Source organism: Accipiter gentilis, chromosome 12 (genome assembly GCF_929443795.1).
Source record: "Accipiter gentilis chromosome 12, bAccGen1.1, whole genome shotgun sequence".
NCBI lineage: Eukaryota > Metazoa > Chordata > Aves > Accipitriformes > Accipitridae > Astur > Astur gentilis.
Genome location: NC_064891.1, coordinates 3,879,898 through 3,899,581, shown reverse-complemented (window position 1 = coordinate 3,899,581; position 19,684 = coordinate 3,879,898). Strand labels below are relative to the sequence as shown.

Sequence of the window (19,684 nt, the reverse complement as noted above, 5' to 3'; positions counted from 1 at the left end):
TCCTAGCCTCTCATCTACCTGGGTGAGAGGAAAACACTGATTTGCTTAACAGAATTTTCATTATTATTATTGGAACTTCAATTTCATTATCTGTTACACAGGAAAGAAGTGTTTGTTTTCTCTTGTGATATGGGAGGAGGGGGAAGAGACTTCAAAAGTCAAAAATTGGTAGTGAAATATTACTTAGAATTCTATGATAAAGACTCTTATCCTAAACTTTCAGACTTTATGAACCTAATGTAATAGACGACTTCTAAGAACTTAATGAACAAAATTAAGATTAGCAGCCTTTTTCAAAATGTATTCATCTTATATTATTTACAGCAGCTCTCAAGCCAAACTTATTAGTTAGGGTACAATGCTACTTAGAGGGGAACCTAATTTTCATTGAAACTGTCAAAGAGGCAGGTTTTTTTAATCTCATCATATTCATGAGATGAAAAAGAACTAGAGCAAGGTGATTCCAACATGTTTCCCGTAATGTAAGGTGTCAATCCTTCTGAAGCTCTGTTAAGTTCGTAGTAGGGAAAAACTAATTAAGACATAGCTATATTAGGCAAGACATTGTCCACCCCTTTCATGCACACCAGATCCAATCTTACCAGTTTGATGGAACATCCTCAGACCTGTCAAAAAGCAGTAATTAAATCATAATATTCACAACAGTCTAACAGTCAGATGCCAGTGTGGACTATTTGCTGTGAATTAATATTCTTATTACCAATTAGCACTCCCATGTTTTTTGGTATGCAGCCTGCAGCATCACGTTCACTGCCCTATTCTTATGTATTTTGGCATCTAGAACATTTGCAAGTACTAATATTTTGCACATCTACCACTGCTGCCTTCTAAGCACTTCAAAGGATTAATAAAATTAGTCTCACTATGCCACTAAAAAGAATAAATGTACTCTGGCAGTTCTGCAGATAGAATTTAAATCACCTACATTATCTCCCCTAGGAAGATAGGCAGCTTCTGGGACAGAAGTTCCCTATCCTCTGATCTTCACTTTTGTACCTTAAACCCAAGGCCATTTTTGTCTATAAATAAACTACTAAAATAGCACAAAGCTTGCACTATTCGCAATTTAAACACATTTTTGTAAACCACAAATGGAAATTCCCACCCCTGCAATCTTCTCCCTTTTGTACAGCCAGAAAGAAGAAAAATCCAGTGCTACTTTTGAAAAATCACAGGTAAACGCAGTCCTTTCTTCTTCTGAGGCATTTGATAAGAACCTTTGATGGACATTTGATTTACTTTTTTCCCCTTTTCCTTTATTGCCCTTTTCTCTCATGAAACAAAGGAGAGAAAGGATGAGTAGGCTGCTGTCATCAAGAGCTACACAGACACAGCTCTGAACAAGATTAGGTACAATTTAAAAAAAAAAAAAAAAGTGGCCTAGGAATTGACAGCATGTTTACAGTAAGTATTTCTGTAAGAAATATGTACCTGTTATCTGTGGGTGGGCATTTATCAGGGTGAAATCGGCTCCCAAGCGAGCCTGCTAGTAAACTTTATAGTAAAATAAACTTTATATTAAACTTTCTAAAACTCCATGGAGAAGTCTGAAGGGCCTTTAACTCGCACAACCCAAAAATGCTCTGCTAGGATTAAAAGAACACGTAACTTTAAGTAGAGAAAACTTTTGAGTTTTCTAGGGAGAACTGAACAAAACCACAGTCACTTCCTAGCTGCTCCCGTGCCATGGGAGATATCTTCGCTACTATGCTGGCCTGGTTTGAGCAGCCCCGCTCACCCTGAGCTTTGCCGCGGGGCCCAAGACTGCCTGCGGGGTCAGCTCGCCACCCTCACTACAGTAACCTGGGCTCCCCACACAGCCCCCAGATCCACACTGCCTCCCTCATCTGCCCCTGGAGGGAGGAGGAGGCAGCTCCTTGCCCTGGGGCAGGCTGGCTAGCTCACCCAAAGGCACCAGCGACCTCCCCCCACCTCCAGCATGGGCCCTTCTCAAAAGCAGAATAACGCTTGTTTATTTATATGGACTTTATAAGGACTTCAGTAAAAATTGTTCTGTTTTCTTGAGCAGAAAAACATCGGTCATATCACATAACACTCCGCTACCTCCTACACTCTATTATTGAATTGAACTTGCTCCGCAACAGCAGTGCAAAGCTCAACTCCTGCTGCCTCTTCCAGTCCTGCCGCCCATAACACTTCTCAGATAAGTCTTGTGGGACTTCTCTTTATGTACCAAAGTCCCATTATCTAAGAAACTATATCGTCATTCCTAGCATCTTTGCTCTCCATTGGTTATCCTGCTAGTTGGAGCATATTCTAGTCAAAGCTAGATGCTTACATGTTCTGGACCAAACCAGATTGTTGTCTCCCACAGATTTACTGAAAGCTGTTTCATTCAGACAGTTTTGCTCTAGCTAGTCACAGAAGGAAAAAGAAAGGGGATTTTGACTAATAATAGAATTTACTGTCACTTCGTGGAAGTCACTTGTCTTGGGCTTACAGTTCAATTAATAATTTATTGGAATGAGCAGGTCCTGTGCCAAGAGACCAGGTCCTGCTCTCCCCGCAACCCCAGCTCATCTTCTACCTGTATGCAAGCAAGCAAAGTCAAACCGAAACAGGGATCTCGCATAGAAAGAGGTGTGATGGCAGAAGAGAAGTGAGGCTGGAAATGGGACTGCTTCTTCTGGAAGCTCGAGATTATACCAAGTTCCAAAAGAGATTAAGTCAGAAGCACCAGGTAGCAAAGGGGAAGATCATGATATCTGGAACTGTCACTGACAAGCTGTTTGATTAAGTCACAGCTCCATGCTGTACTTTTCCCTTTTATTTTGTTACTTTAAATTCTAAAATTTTCAAACTTTTTTTTTTTTAAATTGAAGAATAATAACCATCTTGTTAAAGAAAAGAACTAGGAAGTTCACACCTCCTGGGTGGTTTATGACCTTGAGAAAGCCACCCAACAACTCCATGCCTGCATAACAGTGTGGCAGCCCTGCCAATCTGTACTATATATACACTGTTGCAGTGACTTCTTTTAAAAAAAACCCACTTTTAAGAATTTCACGCATATAATGAAGATTGACAAGCATACAATTCATTCTGTAGGTCATCTGCTACACAGATGTATTTTATATTCCTTCTCTGAACAACTTTTTTCAGTTAAAACAAGGTCATTTTGGATTATCAAATTCTATTCTGGATTATCAAGTCTTCTCAGTTCAAATTATAACAGATGATATCGATCCATGATCCTCACATTTATGTGGTCACAGTGTTTTTCACACAACTCTGAAATACAATGAAGCAGCAGCCATATTCATCCTCTGGGGGAAAACAGCATAGGTCTTTTACAAAACTGTAGATCCTTGCTTATATACCAAGAATCCACTGTTGAATAGAGCTCAGCAAGCAGAAAAATCACACAGCTCTGACCATACACAAAACATGCCTAAATCTGTTAAGCGCATGAAGTTTAAAAAATGAATTCAAGTCTAATAATTGTAGCCTAATAATTATTTAAATAAGCTCTAGCCTAATAATTATTAAAATAAAAGTTTCCCAACTGTATGGGATGAAATATATTTTGAAGTCCTTCAGGGATGCAAGAGATCTGTTGCCTTAAAATGATGTATATTTACTTTTCCTGGGTAATTCCTGATCATTTGCAATTCATTGCAGACCTCTTCCAGTCCTCTGATGAGAAGTAAGGTAGTAGGTTAAACCAAGTGGGACTACAGGGCATACAAAAGACAAATCAGAAATGAACTTGTATCTAACACCTGCTGAGTATCATGCTACCTAACAGGACTCTGCAATACGTTGTTTCTCCTAGTGACCATATACTCTGCCCATCTGAATATGTCTATTAGCTTTTCTTGGCTTATAGGCTTGTTCTCACAAAGCTCCCATCTGGCATATAAATAACAGTTGAAACTCCTAAAAAAATACATAGGAAGTTATGCAGATACATTAATGCTTGCTTTATTCTTCTTCAGATTGGGAATGAAGGAGTTAACAATATGGACTCTTACACTGAATTTTAAAATGACAGTGGGTACCCTCAGTTGACTCTTCATAGTGAGATAATAGCTGTCACACAAACAATATTAACTTTAGAAGTATATAATTTTGCTAAGGCTGTAACATTGTCATATTCCTTAGTAACTGACTAGGGGTTCATACCTTTTAAAATCTCTTTTGTAGTCATTTTATCTGACTTTTATTCAGTACTTTTAAATAATTTTACAGCTAGAGTTGCAGCTTAAATAAATGTCAGTAATTTCTGTAAGGTGTTTCTTTGAAGCATGTTGCATTACTGCTGTTTTGTTTATACCACCATGATACCTGCAAATACTAGTTTTCATGCCGAATGGTTTTATTATCAGAAATGGCTATCATGATTTGTCAAGAGCATTGAGCACATTTGTCTTTGCTGAACAATAGCATAACAAGTGGAGATTAACCTGCTCTGCAGGAGACTCCTAATACCACCACTGAAGACAAGGTTATGCTGTGGCCAAAAGACTCACAGTAGGAAATACAATCATCTCTCTGTAAAAATCCCAGCAAGCCCCCAAATTCTTACTTTTAAAAATTCAATTGCCTAAAGGACTGGGAAGGAGTAAGAGTCAATCTACGAGAAGCTGGTATGACACAGTAAAATTTCATAAGATACTCATCTTTTTCATAACATCATTTCACAATGCAAAAAAAAAGGAATCCTCCCCTCTATTCATATTAGCAGTGTTTCTCATAATATACCGTACAAGCATTTTTATTTAAAAACAGGATTAACATCAACTGTCATATCACAGACTGTATTTGAACACTTTTTTTGGTAAAATATTTAGAGGAGAGATTTTCTGGTGTTAGCCATGTGCTATCTTGTGCAATAATTTTATTTTATAAGAGTTGATATCACAGAGACAAAACCGAGTCAAGAGGGCAAAATGATGAACATACTGTTATTTAAGACAAGACAGGAGAAAAAAAACAGATGGAAGAGCCACCTGATAAACTGAACCTCATGCAGGGCAAAGAAAGATGGCTTCTGTTGATTTAACCTAACAATTGGCGAATTCCACTAAACATCTTGGTTGTAAACGTTTTGGTTATGCTGCCAAATGTTCGGTTTTGCTCAACAGTCTAATGCTCCATTAGTCACAGCATGACAGAGTCGGGATTTTTTTCACCCCCATTACACCCACATACCAAGGAATGAAGACGTTACTCGATATATTTAAAGAAATTCTACTTCCTTAACCCAAAGGACTCATAGGTAACCTTCTTTAACCATTCTTAAGCCTATGTTGATCTTATGAAAACTACATCTCAACTAAGAAAACCCCAACAAACCTTGCTGATAACAGGCTGGTATGGCTGAAAAGTAGCGCAGCACAGCTTATGTATATCATCTCTCTGCAGGGGTATCTTTTCAGCTGAACTCTTTGATGAATTTCCCTGGCAGCACTCTAAGTTTTGTAATGTAGAAAAGTCACGTTAAAAGTATCTCCTCTACATTAATCTGTCTTCAGACTAATTTAATGCAGGTACAAAGTAGAACATTAGTCACATTGATTAGGATGGTAATTTTAATTAATACTTCAGTCACTGGTCCAAGCTGTAGGTCGGTGGTACCCCATAGTGCGCATATTATGCTTTGGAAGGGACCTGGGGAGGTGTCATACCTTCATTACACAGGAGAGAAGTGACACAGTCCATCTGACATTATCCATCCGTCCATCCATCCATTCACCCATCCATCCACCCATCTTGAATTGGACACCTTTGGCACAAGTGACTGCCCAGAAAGACTGGAACTGCAGGGCTCAGACTTCCTGTGGCTCTTGCTGTGTGAAATAACAAGCCCCAAACCTGTGGCCTGCAAGAGCCTACAGGATCACCACCCCAAGCTCTCCAAACATGGAGCAGAAGCTTTGTTTGCTTCTGATCTTTTGTTTGACTTAAGTCAAATCATTGTTTCTTGACTACTTGTTTCTGCCGTTAGGCTTGCACTGACATTAAATGCCACCTTTGTTTTCAGTCGTATATTCTTACCTTTCTCCTGACAAATTACCTACAGTCAGAGGTATACAAGTACCCGACAAAGTGATCAGCTGCACTTCAGTTCACAACATCATGTTTAGTTATATTTTCCACCCTGCCAATACAGCCTGAAGGGATGAAGCTGCTGCAATTGGACAGACAAATAGTAACCTCTTAGATATACCACAAAAGAACATTTGATGCACTTTAAATCATAATCATAAGCCAATTTAACTTAATCTGTTCCCTGGTGAGATATTCATTTGCTTAGATTCAGTTAGTTTTGCCTTTTTGGACCCTTCTGGGAGTACTCTTTTAAGCTAACTGCACCATGAATCTTGTCTGCACTGTTGCTTTGAATGATTCATGGAGGTGTGCAAGACAGTCCTACAAACAGGTGAGCAATTGATTTCCACAAAAAAGTTTATGAAAATATTAGAGAAGAGATTGAATACAAATGGACACTTATACCTCATCTCCTTGTGGCAAAAGAGTGACTAAATTTTTTTAGCAAATGACTGTCATTTATATTTCCACACTTAAAGACCTTGGTGTCCAGACTTCCAGAGGGGAATCAACATACAACAAAAAAAAATGAAACTCATTTCCATATGACATGGGAAGAACTCTGCAGATAGAAAATAATAAGAACTGTACAAAGAAATATTTAACACTCTACACTTCCCATGAAATAATATGATGCGAACTTGAAGAACTATTTTTTCGAGCTATCTTTCCATTCCTATAAGCAAAGAATTTTTAGTATTGTAAGAGAAACTGACAGGTCACATAGTACTGATTACTTCTGTGTTTAACATTATATTGAATTGAAAGTTATCTTAAAATATAATAAATATTCCTCAGATACCACTTCTTTAAGGAGAAATTATAATTTCCTACACATGATTGTGAATGGGGAGATCTGTTTGAAGAGTGGGCTTGGCTCCCCAGTTTGGGTAGCAGTGGAGTTGCAGAATGCTTGTTTTGAGTGGGAGGATTAGCCCTTTGAGTAAGACATAGGTCAGTAAGGAATAACTAACAGCTGGAAATTAAAAGCAGGAAAGGCAGAATCAGTTCCCCAGTCTGAGACCAGGACAGCGAACAGTATCACCAGTACAGCAGAAATACCTCAGGCCTCTTTTTGTGAAAGGAAGACAACAACGTCTCTTCATCCTATAGGAGTGTTATGAGGATTAGTGATTGCAACAGCCTCGGCACCTCAGAATTAGTTAATATTTATGATGATCAGTCTCCTCAAATTTTCATGCTGAAGATATCTAGATGATAGATGAATAGCATTTATATGATTGCAGTACTGATATATTAAAAAATGACAGCTTCATAACATGTTAATTTTTTCCCAGTTAATTTCATTTACTCTATGGACCTCTTTCTATCTAAGAGGTAGGTAAATACTGCTTTATAAAATGGATTAAACTGAACAAGGATGTTGTTTTAATTTATGGACAGATAATTCTGCTTTCTTTTTTTTCTTGTCATGATAAGGAATTATCATTTTGCTAACAAATTTGCATTCATCCTCATGCATCACTGAATATAATTATGGAAATGAGATGAAGAGCACTGGAATCAACCATTCTGTGGTTATAAAGGGAGAGGGGATAAAGATATTCAGAAGAGGAGACTGAAGCAACAGGCTTGAATGATTAATAACTTAAAGGCCTGTATATATTATTCATTCAAAATGTTTATAATCATGGCAATAAACATCAAATAGACAAACTTGCAATTGAAGGAGTATCCTCAAGAATATAGCAGAGCATAAAGCAAAATAACAAAGATAGCAAGAAGCCACAAGTACCATTCTGGTCAATTCTAATTAAGACAAGTACCTTACTATCACAGCTAAAGGGTTTGCTTCTTATAACTAAGGGTGACCAAATGACACAGCATACAACCTGCTTGTTTTGTGCCTGTGCAGAGCATGAGAAAGTCCTGAAATGTTTGACGTTTCTGTGGGACAGGAAAAACATTTCTCATCCAAATTTAATTCTGTATTGATATGACAATGAGCATTCAAGTGGTCACGTTTGACAAACTCCTTTCCTTTCCACAAAATCCCTCTTAGTGCTGCTTAGTGAGCAGAGCACACTATGGACAGAGAAGCAAATGCACATACAGAACTGCTTGCAGAAAGATGCTGGCCTATTGAGCTTGCAAATACAGGAACATTTATTTTATATTTAAAGAGATTGAAAATTTGATCAAACAAAGAAAACTGACCTATAGCAATTCAAACAACCACTCAGAAACAATAATAAGTCAACATTTATTCCTAGTTCCTCTCTCAAACAGTATCCTAACTTCATCCTACTTCACGGCTGCAATACTAGCATGAAAACAATATTTAATCTTTAAAATTTTTCTCTCATAGTACTAAAAAAATCATCATGTGTGTGTGTGAAACTCCTGTAACACTGGCATGCCAGATTAACTACTTTATTTTAAACATTCACTTTCACCAGCTTTTTTCCTATTTGTCTTTTTTCATGTTTTTATTGCGTCTATTTTTATATGAGACATAATTATACCCTGCAGATTTTCAGTTACTGTATGTGTCCTAGGCATTTTAAATTCTATGCAGACATAGCAGCCTGTGAAAGAGGTGAGGCACTAGGTATTTTAGTGAAAGGTAAACAAAAAACTTCAGCAATAGTATTTGTTTGATGTTGCTTTTAAAAACTTGATATTTAATTAGCCTTGAAAACAACTCTTAATTCCTCAGATCCGATCTACCCTTCGTTCCGTTTCAGATAACCCATTTTTTTCCCCCTGAACTTTACTGATTTATTGAAATAAACTGGCTATTTAGACATCTTGTTAGAAGCACCAGAAACAAAGATTTGCTTTGTACAGTCATGTGGAGCATTACGTGTTTCCCCCTTCCACTCTGTTTTGGAAGGATCCTGCCACGTGGAAAAAAATAATAAAAAAATCAATCATGCTTGTTCATTCATTTCTTGGTTACTGACAACATCCACAAATGTAACAATTACAGCAAATGGCAACGTTGATTTCAAGCAATGGAGATAATCAGACACCAGAGGAACATAACCATTAGGGGATGAAAAGCCTGTTCTAAGGTGACTTAATCAAGTTATGATTAGGACTATACAATACTGCTGAGAGTAAATACTACAAGAGTAAAAAATTGGTTTGGAGGGAGAGGAGGTCCCTGTCTTTCCCAATTCCTGACAAAGAGCAACTATGCTGCTGACCATGATGAACTTTATTATCTGTTGTCTAGGAACTGAGCTGAACTGCTCAGCATGAATGGAAAAGGATTTCACCTATCCCTTTTTGAAATACACAGTTCTGTACTTAAGGATACCTATCCATTCACTGTTCTTATATCCTGATCCACGATGCCCTTGCTAATCTTAATCTTATCAAAGCCTACTATTACTTGGACATAAGCATTCATTGTTCTCTGCTCATACCAAGGTCAAAACTGTTAGGAACTAACTACAAAGCCGGATCCTGTGAATTGAAATGATTGTTTTATCACAAAGGAAAGCTGCCTTTTATGAAGACAAACATCAAGTTTTACAAATACGGATCTGGGAATCAGACGTGTCCATGATCTGTCATGTACTTAAACAGAACTTTTTTCCATTGTGCCCTCATTAGCCTTAATTTAAGCTTTCAGAGCTCCTGTTTAAAATGCTAAAATCTATCACAAGGCTACCCATAACAAGTGTACAGCTCTTCCCCTCATAGCTGTCTAAGTTTAACACACTTAGAAAACATTATCCAAATTAAAACTCTGTTATACCTTCTCAACTACAGCATTCATCCTTGCTTGAAGATATCAAATCTACGAGAAAAAAAGAAGTTTCTTCTTTGGTTCATGTGTTCCCTCTGAATTTCTGTCCAACTATCCACTGAATATTTTGTTCATTATTCACTTGATGAGAATCAAGTTACTAAACCTGTTTACAGGTTTTTTTCCACTCTCACATTATCAATTCCTTCAACCACAAAAGCAGTGCTCTTTTTTCCTTTTGCCCTTTTTTTTAAACAGCAATTTGTGACTCATATCCACATCTGTTTAATAAAAAAGTGTTTAGAAATGTATGTTATTTAAAAACTACAGTATTTTTTTAAATTGTCACAGTTATCTGTAAGCTACTTGAAGTAAGAATGGCATTTTCCTACACATGTTCCCCATGACAACAACACAACATACCCACAGCCTAGAGTCTAGGTTTTCAACATTTTAAAAAGAAATAAAACTGACACTTTCCATTGTCTCTATCCTCAATACCTTTCATGACTCTTGGTAGTCTCTGATAAATGAAGAAGCCTGAATAAACAGATTTCTTATTCTACACATGTGATGAGACATAAAACTTCCCTAAACTACTAATAAGAGCCAGATCATTTAGCCACCCTTAAGAACCATTCAACAAACAAACAAAGATCTTTTATTTTTCCTGGTTTTTTAAAAAAAATTGTGTAAAAAAAGCAAAACAAAACTTGATGATTCTTGAACAAGTGATGAGGATGAAAAGGTCACCTTAAACACACAAATATATTTCATCACCAATCATCAGTGTACTGAACTGTAGCGGGAACAAGGAAAAGGGCAGAGAGTAAATGGAATGCACGTGCTGTGGCTTAAAATCAGAGTACATCACACCTTTCAGAAACAAGAAACTTACCCCAATAATACAATAAGAATATTATACTCCTAATATTTAAATACAGGGAATTTTTTTTTTTTTTTTTCCCCACACACAGAGCTAACTTTAATGTTATGTAACCATACAAACATTGGTGGGAAGAGGAACAGCATCTGGAAAGTCCCAACTAAACATTATAAGTCACCTAGTCCAGTTCTATCACACAACCAAAGCCTCCCAGACAAGTCTGTTTCCTCAGCAAAATTAAACAGCCCAGTATAAACACATCACTTGCAAGGGAGATTATAATTTAGCAAGAGACACACTATGACCAAGGGCGAAACTCAAAGGAAAAAAAAAAAACAAAAAACCCACAACCCCAAACGAGGAATACAACAAAAAAAAATCAAACTACAGCATCCATCACCTCTCACTACTTTGCTCTACTAAAGAGACAGGTGGAGGAAAGGCAGGATATAGCTGGGTTTCTTAAGTGGCACAAGCTGTCTGTGTTTCAGCAATTAAACCTTGCCTTTAATTTCAGCTGATTAAAATTAACAGAATATATACCATTCTCCTTAATGCTGTCTAAATTGCTCACCAAAATATCTGTCTTCTTAAAATTGAGGAGAGCATTATCAAAATTAGTTAGTTATTTTTAATGTCGTACTTTTGAGACATCCAACTTGATAAGAATTTCAAAACACCAGCCCTGTATTTTCTATGGTAAAGGATTATGTTTGAAAACATGTGGCTGGGTCATTAACATTACTTATTTAGACACCGGGTAAGTTTATACATATTTTAATAGAAGAGTCAAGGAACTTTTTAATGGGTGTTTTCCAGTTGAAAACTTTTATTTGATGAAGCCAAAACTTTTTTTCAAAAACTTGTTTATTTTCCATGCAAGTGTCTGTCAGAGGTTTTCTGGATGAAAAATACAATTGCTGGCCAGAGAGAGAGAGAAAGACCACCTGCTACTGTGAGAATACTCGTCTGAGATGTGGGAAACCCATTTCCAAGTCCCCAGTTTGTTTAACTTATTCCAGGAAGAAAACATCTGTTATTCTAACACATACTGGAAACCAAATCATTATTATTAAATAAATTCTTGGATTGCAAACAGTTCTACATTTTTATTATATTGAATTAAATTTATGAAAACACTCCAAATTTATCTCATTTACAACAATAAAACCGCAAAAAATACTCTTGGGTTGGAACAGTTGATATGGATATACCTTTTCACCTCTAAAATAATTGATGGGGTTAAAATGGTAAGTACAGATTTGTATTTTCACTTCTAAAGTAATCAATGTCTCTGACATAATCCATGCCATCCATGACCAGAAGGCACATGCCACTGTAGTCAGTGGGCACTGTGCCATTGATTTAAACAAAATTTCACTCCAAAAACCTTGGAATAATTCTGCTAACTAAAAGAACGTTCATCATATTTTCAAATGCCAATGTACTCCCACGGATTTACTTATGCCTATCGGTCCATAGCCAAGGGAAATTAGGAGGATTTAATATCTGTGTTGAGATGATTAGGATGAAGAACTTTAAGTGCTCTTACTGGGGATATCAGGATCCTCCCATGAAGCTTCAAGAAAATCTTTTTTAATAGTCAGTGATAACATGTTTTCAGCAACCTGTAATGCTACAAATTTTATGACTTTTTAGTCTTAGATATAGAGCACTCAGCAGAAAAACTTACCTTATAGGTACATATCAGAATTCATTGTGTGATCATGTGTCTGCCTGAGGGAAGGAACCTGAATGAATCTAATATTTACCCTTGTAGTACTGATTACATTAATTTTTAAGTTATGCTGGAAACCCTGTTAACTGAAAAAAAGTAATGATGACCCTTCTGCATGCCTTTGGTTGAAGCATCATGTGTGTTTCTCGTTGTTTTTGGAGATTTTAGTAAAACAGACATTAATTCTTTCTCTGTATGTGGCTTGCTGAGAAAATAACTGAATTTATAGCATTAAAAGCACCAATTTTGCCTAAGCCAATGGCTTGCAATTTTGAAATACTGAACTAACCCTCACTCTATGAAGAAAGTTTCAAAAAAATAAGGAAAACATACTAAAAGAAAAGAAAATGCATGCTCACAAAATTTGGGAAAGGCAGGCATAGAGGCAGAAAGAAATCAGGCAATACAGGCATAGTTCCCAGTTTCATTCCTGATTCTTTCAGTAATTATATCAGTGACACTGGGAAATTACAGATTTTGTACTTAGGCTCCCTGCAATCAAAATTAAAATTAAAAAAAGGTGTGTGTGTGTGTGGGGAGCTAAATCTTGTAAAAATTTCCTTGTACCAGGACAACTGTACTTCTGAGCTCACACAAGTTTTCTTGAATGATCCCGCATTTCAGGTGTTAGGGCCTTCAGCTATTAGAATTTTGTTCTCAGACCAAACTTTGAGCTGCAAGCCCTGAAGGAAATGGTAATCTCAGGAAATACCATCTTGTGTTCAGAATGTGTAAACATTTGTCTGTCTTCTCCATACATGAAGCCTGGCAGATATACATTACCCACAGGCACTCAAAACCACTTTTATCTGGGTGATAAATTCTTCCTTAGCTATAAATCAGTCATTCAGAAAAGAATCTCCATTAAGGGGTTCTTGATGTTCACTCTCATCTACAGTCTGGTTTTTAACACTTCATTACACTTAGATTGGTTAATTAGTACCACTGACCAAACAAGGATGGACCCCCAGGTCTGGAGGCAGTCTTTTGTCCTAGTCTTTACTCTGCCTTGGGAGATTGCTGATTTAGTCTATTTGTTTCTTTTTGCTCACCCAATTTATCCTAAGAGAGCTAAATCAAATACTTTCATGTAGGGAAGTCTAATAACCCAAAGTAGCTAAGCAGTAATATCACCTGAATGATTCACTCACATACATTATTCTTAAAATTGTGTAGCAGTATTTTTAGATTATACAGTAGTTCCATTGTCTTCTGTATCTCCTCCTTTCAAAACCTGCAGGAAGAGGTAGACATTTCTGGTTCCATAGGACAGCTTTTTCAATGGACACACACAAGGTACACAAAGATGTTCAAATTTGGCCATAAACATTGTGTATTTTCAACAAGAGCAAGAAGTCAGAATCAATAGCAGACACAGAGAGCATGTTGGGAGAGAGACAACTCGTTTCCCAGACTCAGTTTACAGGCCAGTATAAACCAAGACCTGAAAGAAATTATTAGGTCAGGGAAAAACTGGGCAAGTATATATATTTAATTTTTTCTTCCATTAAGTTCTACTCTGATGGTGTTATTCTTTGTCACTCCATTTTATATCAGTCAAAGCTTAGGAGGAGCATTTCACAGCCACATCCACACCCTGCTGAATGAGTTGATGCAAATATTACTCATGGAACAGGTGACACGGTTCTACTCAGACAGAATTGCTGGCAGAGCCCTGTTCCTTAGGGAAAGTGTGCACAGAGCTACTGAGAAAAAGGAAAAGAGAGTGAATAGATGCACAGATGCTTCTTGCAACAGGACCCATAATACCTATTTCTCACTTCTACCTTCAGAATAAATTCAGTGCTTTTGTATATCTCATATACTATGATGATAAAGACTACGAAACAAATCACATGTATAAGTCTTTTCTCAGAAATTACAAAATGGAAGGCTTTCATCAAAGACAGAATGCTGCTGTGATGACATGACTTTTCAAAGTCTGTGCTGCACCAGTAAAACATAAGGAGTGATAGAGAAAGCGAATACTGATACAGGAAATAAAAGTAAAGAGTGGGAGAAATTGATTAAACCAGGGAAGAATTATGAGAGACTGGTTTAAACTAAGATGGAGGTTCGGGCAGCAGATTAGGAGAGGTGGGGTTGAGTGAGTCATACTTCTACAACCCTATTTACTTTAGTAGAAATACCAAAAATATTTCTGTAACAAATAAAAACCAAAAAACACAGAGGCTTCAGAGCTTACATGCTGCTCAGTGCAAGCAGAAATTCAGATGGAGGGTGGAATGAGAAGGAAAAGAGCTAGTGAGGCCCCCAGCCCATGAAAGAGGATCACTGAACCTTAACCTCTATCTGCCCACGGGTCATAATGTCTATGTGATTATTTCAGACTCTGTCTTGAAAACAAAAAGAAACAATACATTAAAATAGTCTTATTCAAAGAAGTGCCAGCAAATACTTAAAATATTGGAAATAATGCATTTAAGGAAGAGAGGGTAAATAGGCTGGCTGCGTGTCAATTAGCATAAGAAGCTTTTTGAAATACAGGCCGAATTTGTTGTCATTGTTCCTGTCTAAGTTAGGACAAGATCTCATTCTTCAGCTACATATGTAAAGTCACACTATTGTCACTGTCATATTGATTATTCCAAACATCTGCAGTAAAAAATATTCATCTGTTTATTGACCAGATGGAAAATTCATCTCATGTTAAAGATGGATGCACAAATGTCATGAGCTGACAGAGTCATGCCCATTAGTGACTGCAAAGATCTGCATTTACAGAGCCTGCAGAGCTGCAGGATGAATGGCGAAACTATTAGTATAGACGTAATTTAGTATAGACCTAATTTAGTATTGATCTATAACTTATTAGACCTTGGTGGTCTTAGCAGTGGTAATACTGCTAAGGACTGTTAGCTTCTGCTACTTGTCCTGGCACTTCCATTTCTTACTCAGGGAATTAGCATTGAAACTATTAATTACAGAAGTCAGAACACAGTAAGATAAAAAATGCTGAAGGAAATTCTCAGCTCGCTCAAAGCAGAAAAGAAAGAATGTAAGGATTTTTTTCATATGTTTAATGCCAATTAGTAAAGCATGGTTGAGATTAATCATGGAATTAAAAAGCAATTAAACATTGCTATACTAAATTACTATTATGGTTACTATTTACAACTTGGTTGTGGCTAATAATCAGTGAGACTGGTGCTCATTATAATAGATAATGTATAATTAGGTAATATTAGCTATCTTACGTACCAAATGGCTGTCACAGATTCCTTCTTAAAAATGCCTGTCACTATATTTTAGAATAACTTAAAAAATAATAAAATACTATTGTAATAAAGCACAGTATAGTAAGTAGGAGAAGGGAACAGGTTCTAAAAAATGGTTGAGACATTGCTTGGTAAGTTGACCTTTCAGAAATACCCACTCCTTCACTGATCTTCTAAATGAAAGGCAAGATTATTTTTAATTACAGCTTATGAGCATAGATATAAGTATTTACAATTAAAAGTCACTCACATTTAAGCCAGCTACAGTTTTGCTATTATAACACAGAATAACACTTGAGTTAAGGTTGCATGACAAATACCATTCTGCTCTACTGTATTTCCAATTCTTAATTCTGAAATTTTTCAACTGTGACATAACTTTTTTCCCCAAGATGAGGTTCTAATTCTTCAAGGAATTTTATACAGGGACAGAAGGATAAACTTCTGTTCAAAGGAAGATCCTCCCTACAGAAAAGTTTAAGTGCAAAATCACCAACAAAGAAGCTGTTCTTTTGTGAGAGAAGAAAGAAACTTCTCCCATAATACAGGAAAAGATCTTGGTTTTTTAAATAGCTTTAACCATGGAAAACAGCAGAAAATTCAAAGTTGGAATTTGACATAAAAATAACCCTCACTAAAAAGAATTGTCTATGAGTTTTATCAAAAAATGGTTTAGAAAAGCTTTTAAAAAGAGCACTGTCTGCATACATGTCTGAACAGGATTTTTTTCTAAGCTTTTGAAGGCCACGGCTAGGGAAGACTGCTTGGAACACGTGTGTCGCTAACTCCACAGAGAGAAGGAAACCCAAAGCCACATGAAAAATTGGTTGTACTTCTGGTTACTATGCAAAGTTGCTGATTCCTCAAGCAAAACCAAATTCCAGTGCTAAGTCACTATTTACAACAGTTATGGAATGAAGGTTGCTGAATGGCATTACTGATACGTTTATGTTTTAATTTTCTCAAGGTTGCTTTTAGGATTAAATAGCACTGGCGTTGGTTACCCTTATTTCTTACTCAATTGTTTTCTATTCCTTTTCTTAGGTATCACTGACACTCCTTTAAAGGTCCTGTCTCACCATAAATAAAACATAATGATTCAAATAAAATAATGGTATAAAATGGACTCAGGTGGAGTATTGCTTGCGGTACCGGAAAAGACTTTGCTCCAAATATTCCTGAGTATGGTCTCACATGATTTGGATCTTTCTGGCAGTGCTGCATTTCACAGCCTGTGCAATATATTGTGAAAATGGTAGCCGAGGTCAGTGTTACCAGAGCTACGATGGCACACGCAAGGACTCCCATCGGAAACTTGCTTCCGGCTTTCCTTAGATTAAATTCAAAATCTTAAAATGTTTTTGAACAAGCTCAGGTTCTCCTTCATATTCATAAAGCACATATCATGTGGGATTAAAAATGACAGGCATCTGCTTTGGTGAGGTTGGACGTAATAAGAGTATGATGACAGGATTTGCATTCTTTCTTCATGCAGAAATGCAGGCTTCATTTTGAAGATGAATTGATAAAACCCAAGAAAGGACAGCTCTCTTTCTTGGTATAAAACCAGGTACAATTGAGACCAGGGGCTTGGTTTCATTTCACAGTCCAATATAAAAGCTCATTAGTTCAGAGATCTTCAACTATCCCAAAGAGACGCAGCATTTATACTGTGCTGCTTCGTTACACCTGTGTTTTCAGAACCACAGAATGGAATTTCTTTTTCAATCTCCAATTCTACAGCAAGGAGGTGGGAAAGGTTATTATCATGTTGCTAAGGGAAATGCATCATCCCGTCATCAAAAGCCAATATTATAGACTGACAGTATTTGGAAAGAGTTATGGCTTGTAAAACCAGTCATTCACATTACTACCGGAACAATATTGCTCTCTCTTGGAGTCAGTCAGGGAGAAATAACAGAAACTGTTACATTGTATATTACTTTTATTTCTATTTAAGGGCATTGGCTGTGAGATGTATTGGACTTTCTCCTGGTCTGGCCTCCATTTTACTTGAATTCCAAAGGAAAACGTTTCCTATTTTGAAAATTGACTGAAAATGAGAGATTAAATAACACTTCCTGCCCTTTTTTTTTTTTTCAGTTTCTTGTACCATTTTCTACTATAAAATATAAAGGAAGGAGACTTTTAATATGAAGAAATAACTTCATTTTTTATTAGAGCAACTATTGCACTTCAAAGAAGTCATTTACAACCCATTTTGAGCTATACAAGTTCCATTTCCTTTAAAAATAAATAAAGGCACTATAGTGTATTTGTCAGAGTGCTCCTGATGCAAAGAGAGCAGCGTTTGCTTACCTCAGCTGTGAATTTAAGCATGAGAGTTTATTGTAACTATTTCAAGTTAGATTTTCTTACCTCTTAAACATTTATCTGAGCTGAACAGCCCATTTCTTTGTATGTGACATACCTTAGTGGTTTCCCAGGCACAGGGAGAAACAATAACTACCAAATCTGCCTTATAATGTTGAGTAGACTTTAATGTGCATTTAATGTAGTTTCCCAAGAAAAAGACATGTGTGCTCTAGTATCCTGGCACAACATTTCTCAATTTCAGCCAAATCTCATTGAGAGCTAGGGGTCTTGGAACATTAAACCCCAAAAGAGGAATGAGAATCAGTGAATAGCTGGCCACAGATATCCCATCTGTACCTCCACTGATGAAACCAGCAAGCAACCATTCTAGTAACAGGAATCAGCTGGCTAGCTAGCAGGTTATGAACTGCAGAGTACAACTCTTGCACAGACATACAAGGTATGGGAAAAAGAAAAAAAAAAGCCCAAGTTTTTTTATGAGGTTGGCCAGGTCTGAAGGAGGCTGGTATTTCCTGCACTGGAGGCTTGTGCAGGAGAGACACAAACTTTACATCATCAAACTTCACTAATTCTACTTCCTCGGTTTTAATTCAGTGTCATCACAAAGCGACTGAAAACACAACCCAAGCTACAAATTGTTTTCATACAGTAGGTGGAAACTTACTGGGGAAAGGGGAAATTTTAAAATGGATGTTCCTCTTGAGTGTAACTTCGTCCATATTACAACACGTTTAAGACAATGGTGCTGAGCACCCAAGTCGCCTCTTCCTTGTCTCAGCAAACAACTGGCAAGGTGACTACTTTGCTTGCAGCTGCAGCACCGCTCTGAATATATACCTGGGTGGCCTCAGGAGACCTCTTCCAAGAGGTGGGCTCTGCCTAAGGCCATTCTGTGTCCCAGGGCTGGATACCATGAAGTCAGGTGAAAAAGTGACATAGGGCCACTTGTTCCTTGCAGCTTGAACCTTACAAAGTTGCAGATATTGTCCCATCACTTATTATTAAAATTAACTAAAATGACAGGCTTGTGGCTTACACTGGATTTACACCAAAACTGTTCTTTGACATACCTTTAACAACTCCTGTATTTTTGCAGTAAGTAATCTCTGCTTCATTAAAACACGTACTTGCAATATAAAGAGAAATCTGTTGACGAAAATGACATACACGCATATACAGGAATGCACATATCAAAATGTATCACCGGCAGATGAGATGGATAAAAACACAGTCTTATAAATAACAATTCATAGCTCTAGTCTGCTAGAGAAATAATCCTCTCAAAACCAATAATGGTTTATTCTAGGTATTTCTCGAAAACTGCATGGTGTATATATAAGAACATCTGCTGATATCGCAGTAATTTAAAGAAAAGGAAGCAGTAATAATAGCACTTCATAGTACACCAGATAACACGAAAAGCCAAAATTCATATACAATATTTATTATGAAATTAATACAACATACCTTGAAAAATAACGGCTCCTCAGGAAGAGGGCTAACAGGGAGTGAGGTGGTGCTACTAGCTGGACTCATGTCCGTACTCTGAAAGAAAAGCACACAGGAGGTTGCATTTCCAATCAAGTTCTACAGACATCTTTTTACATTTGGGGAGAAAAACCCAAAGAGCTCAAAACCAACACTGAAAATCCAACAGAATTAGATTG

At 36.9% G+C, this 19,684-nt stretch overlaps 1 protein-coding gene across 4 annotated transcripts in view; it reads right to left on the bottom strand.

Moving 5' to 3' along the window:
* The window catches only part of CCSER1 (coiled-coil serine rich protein 1), a 715,692-nt gene that overhangs the window by 355,399 nt on the left and 340,609 nt on the right, over positions 1-19,684 (bottom strand). For all 4 annotated transcript variants that reach the window (XM_049815128.1, XM_049815129.1, XM_049815131.1 and 1 more), the window contains exon 7: positions 19,485-19,562. In XM_049815128.1, the coding sequence (XP_049671085.1) occupies positions 19,485-19,562 (78 nt within the window). The remainder of the gene's footprint in view (positions 1-19,484; positions 19,563-19,684) is intronic.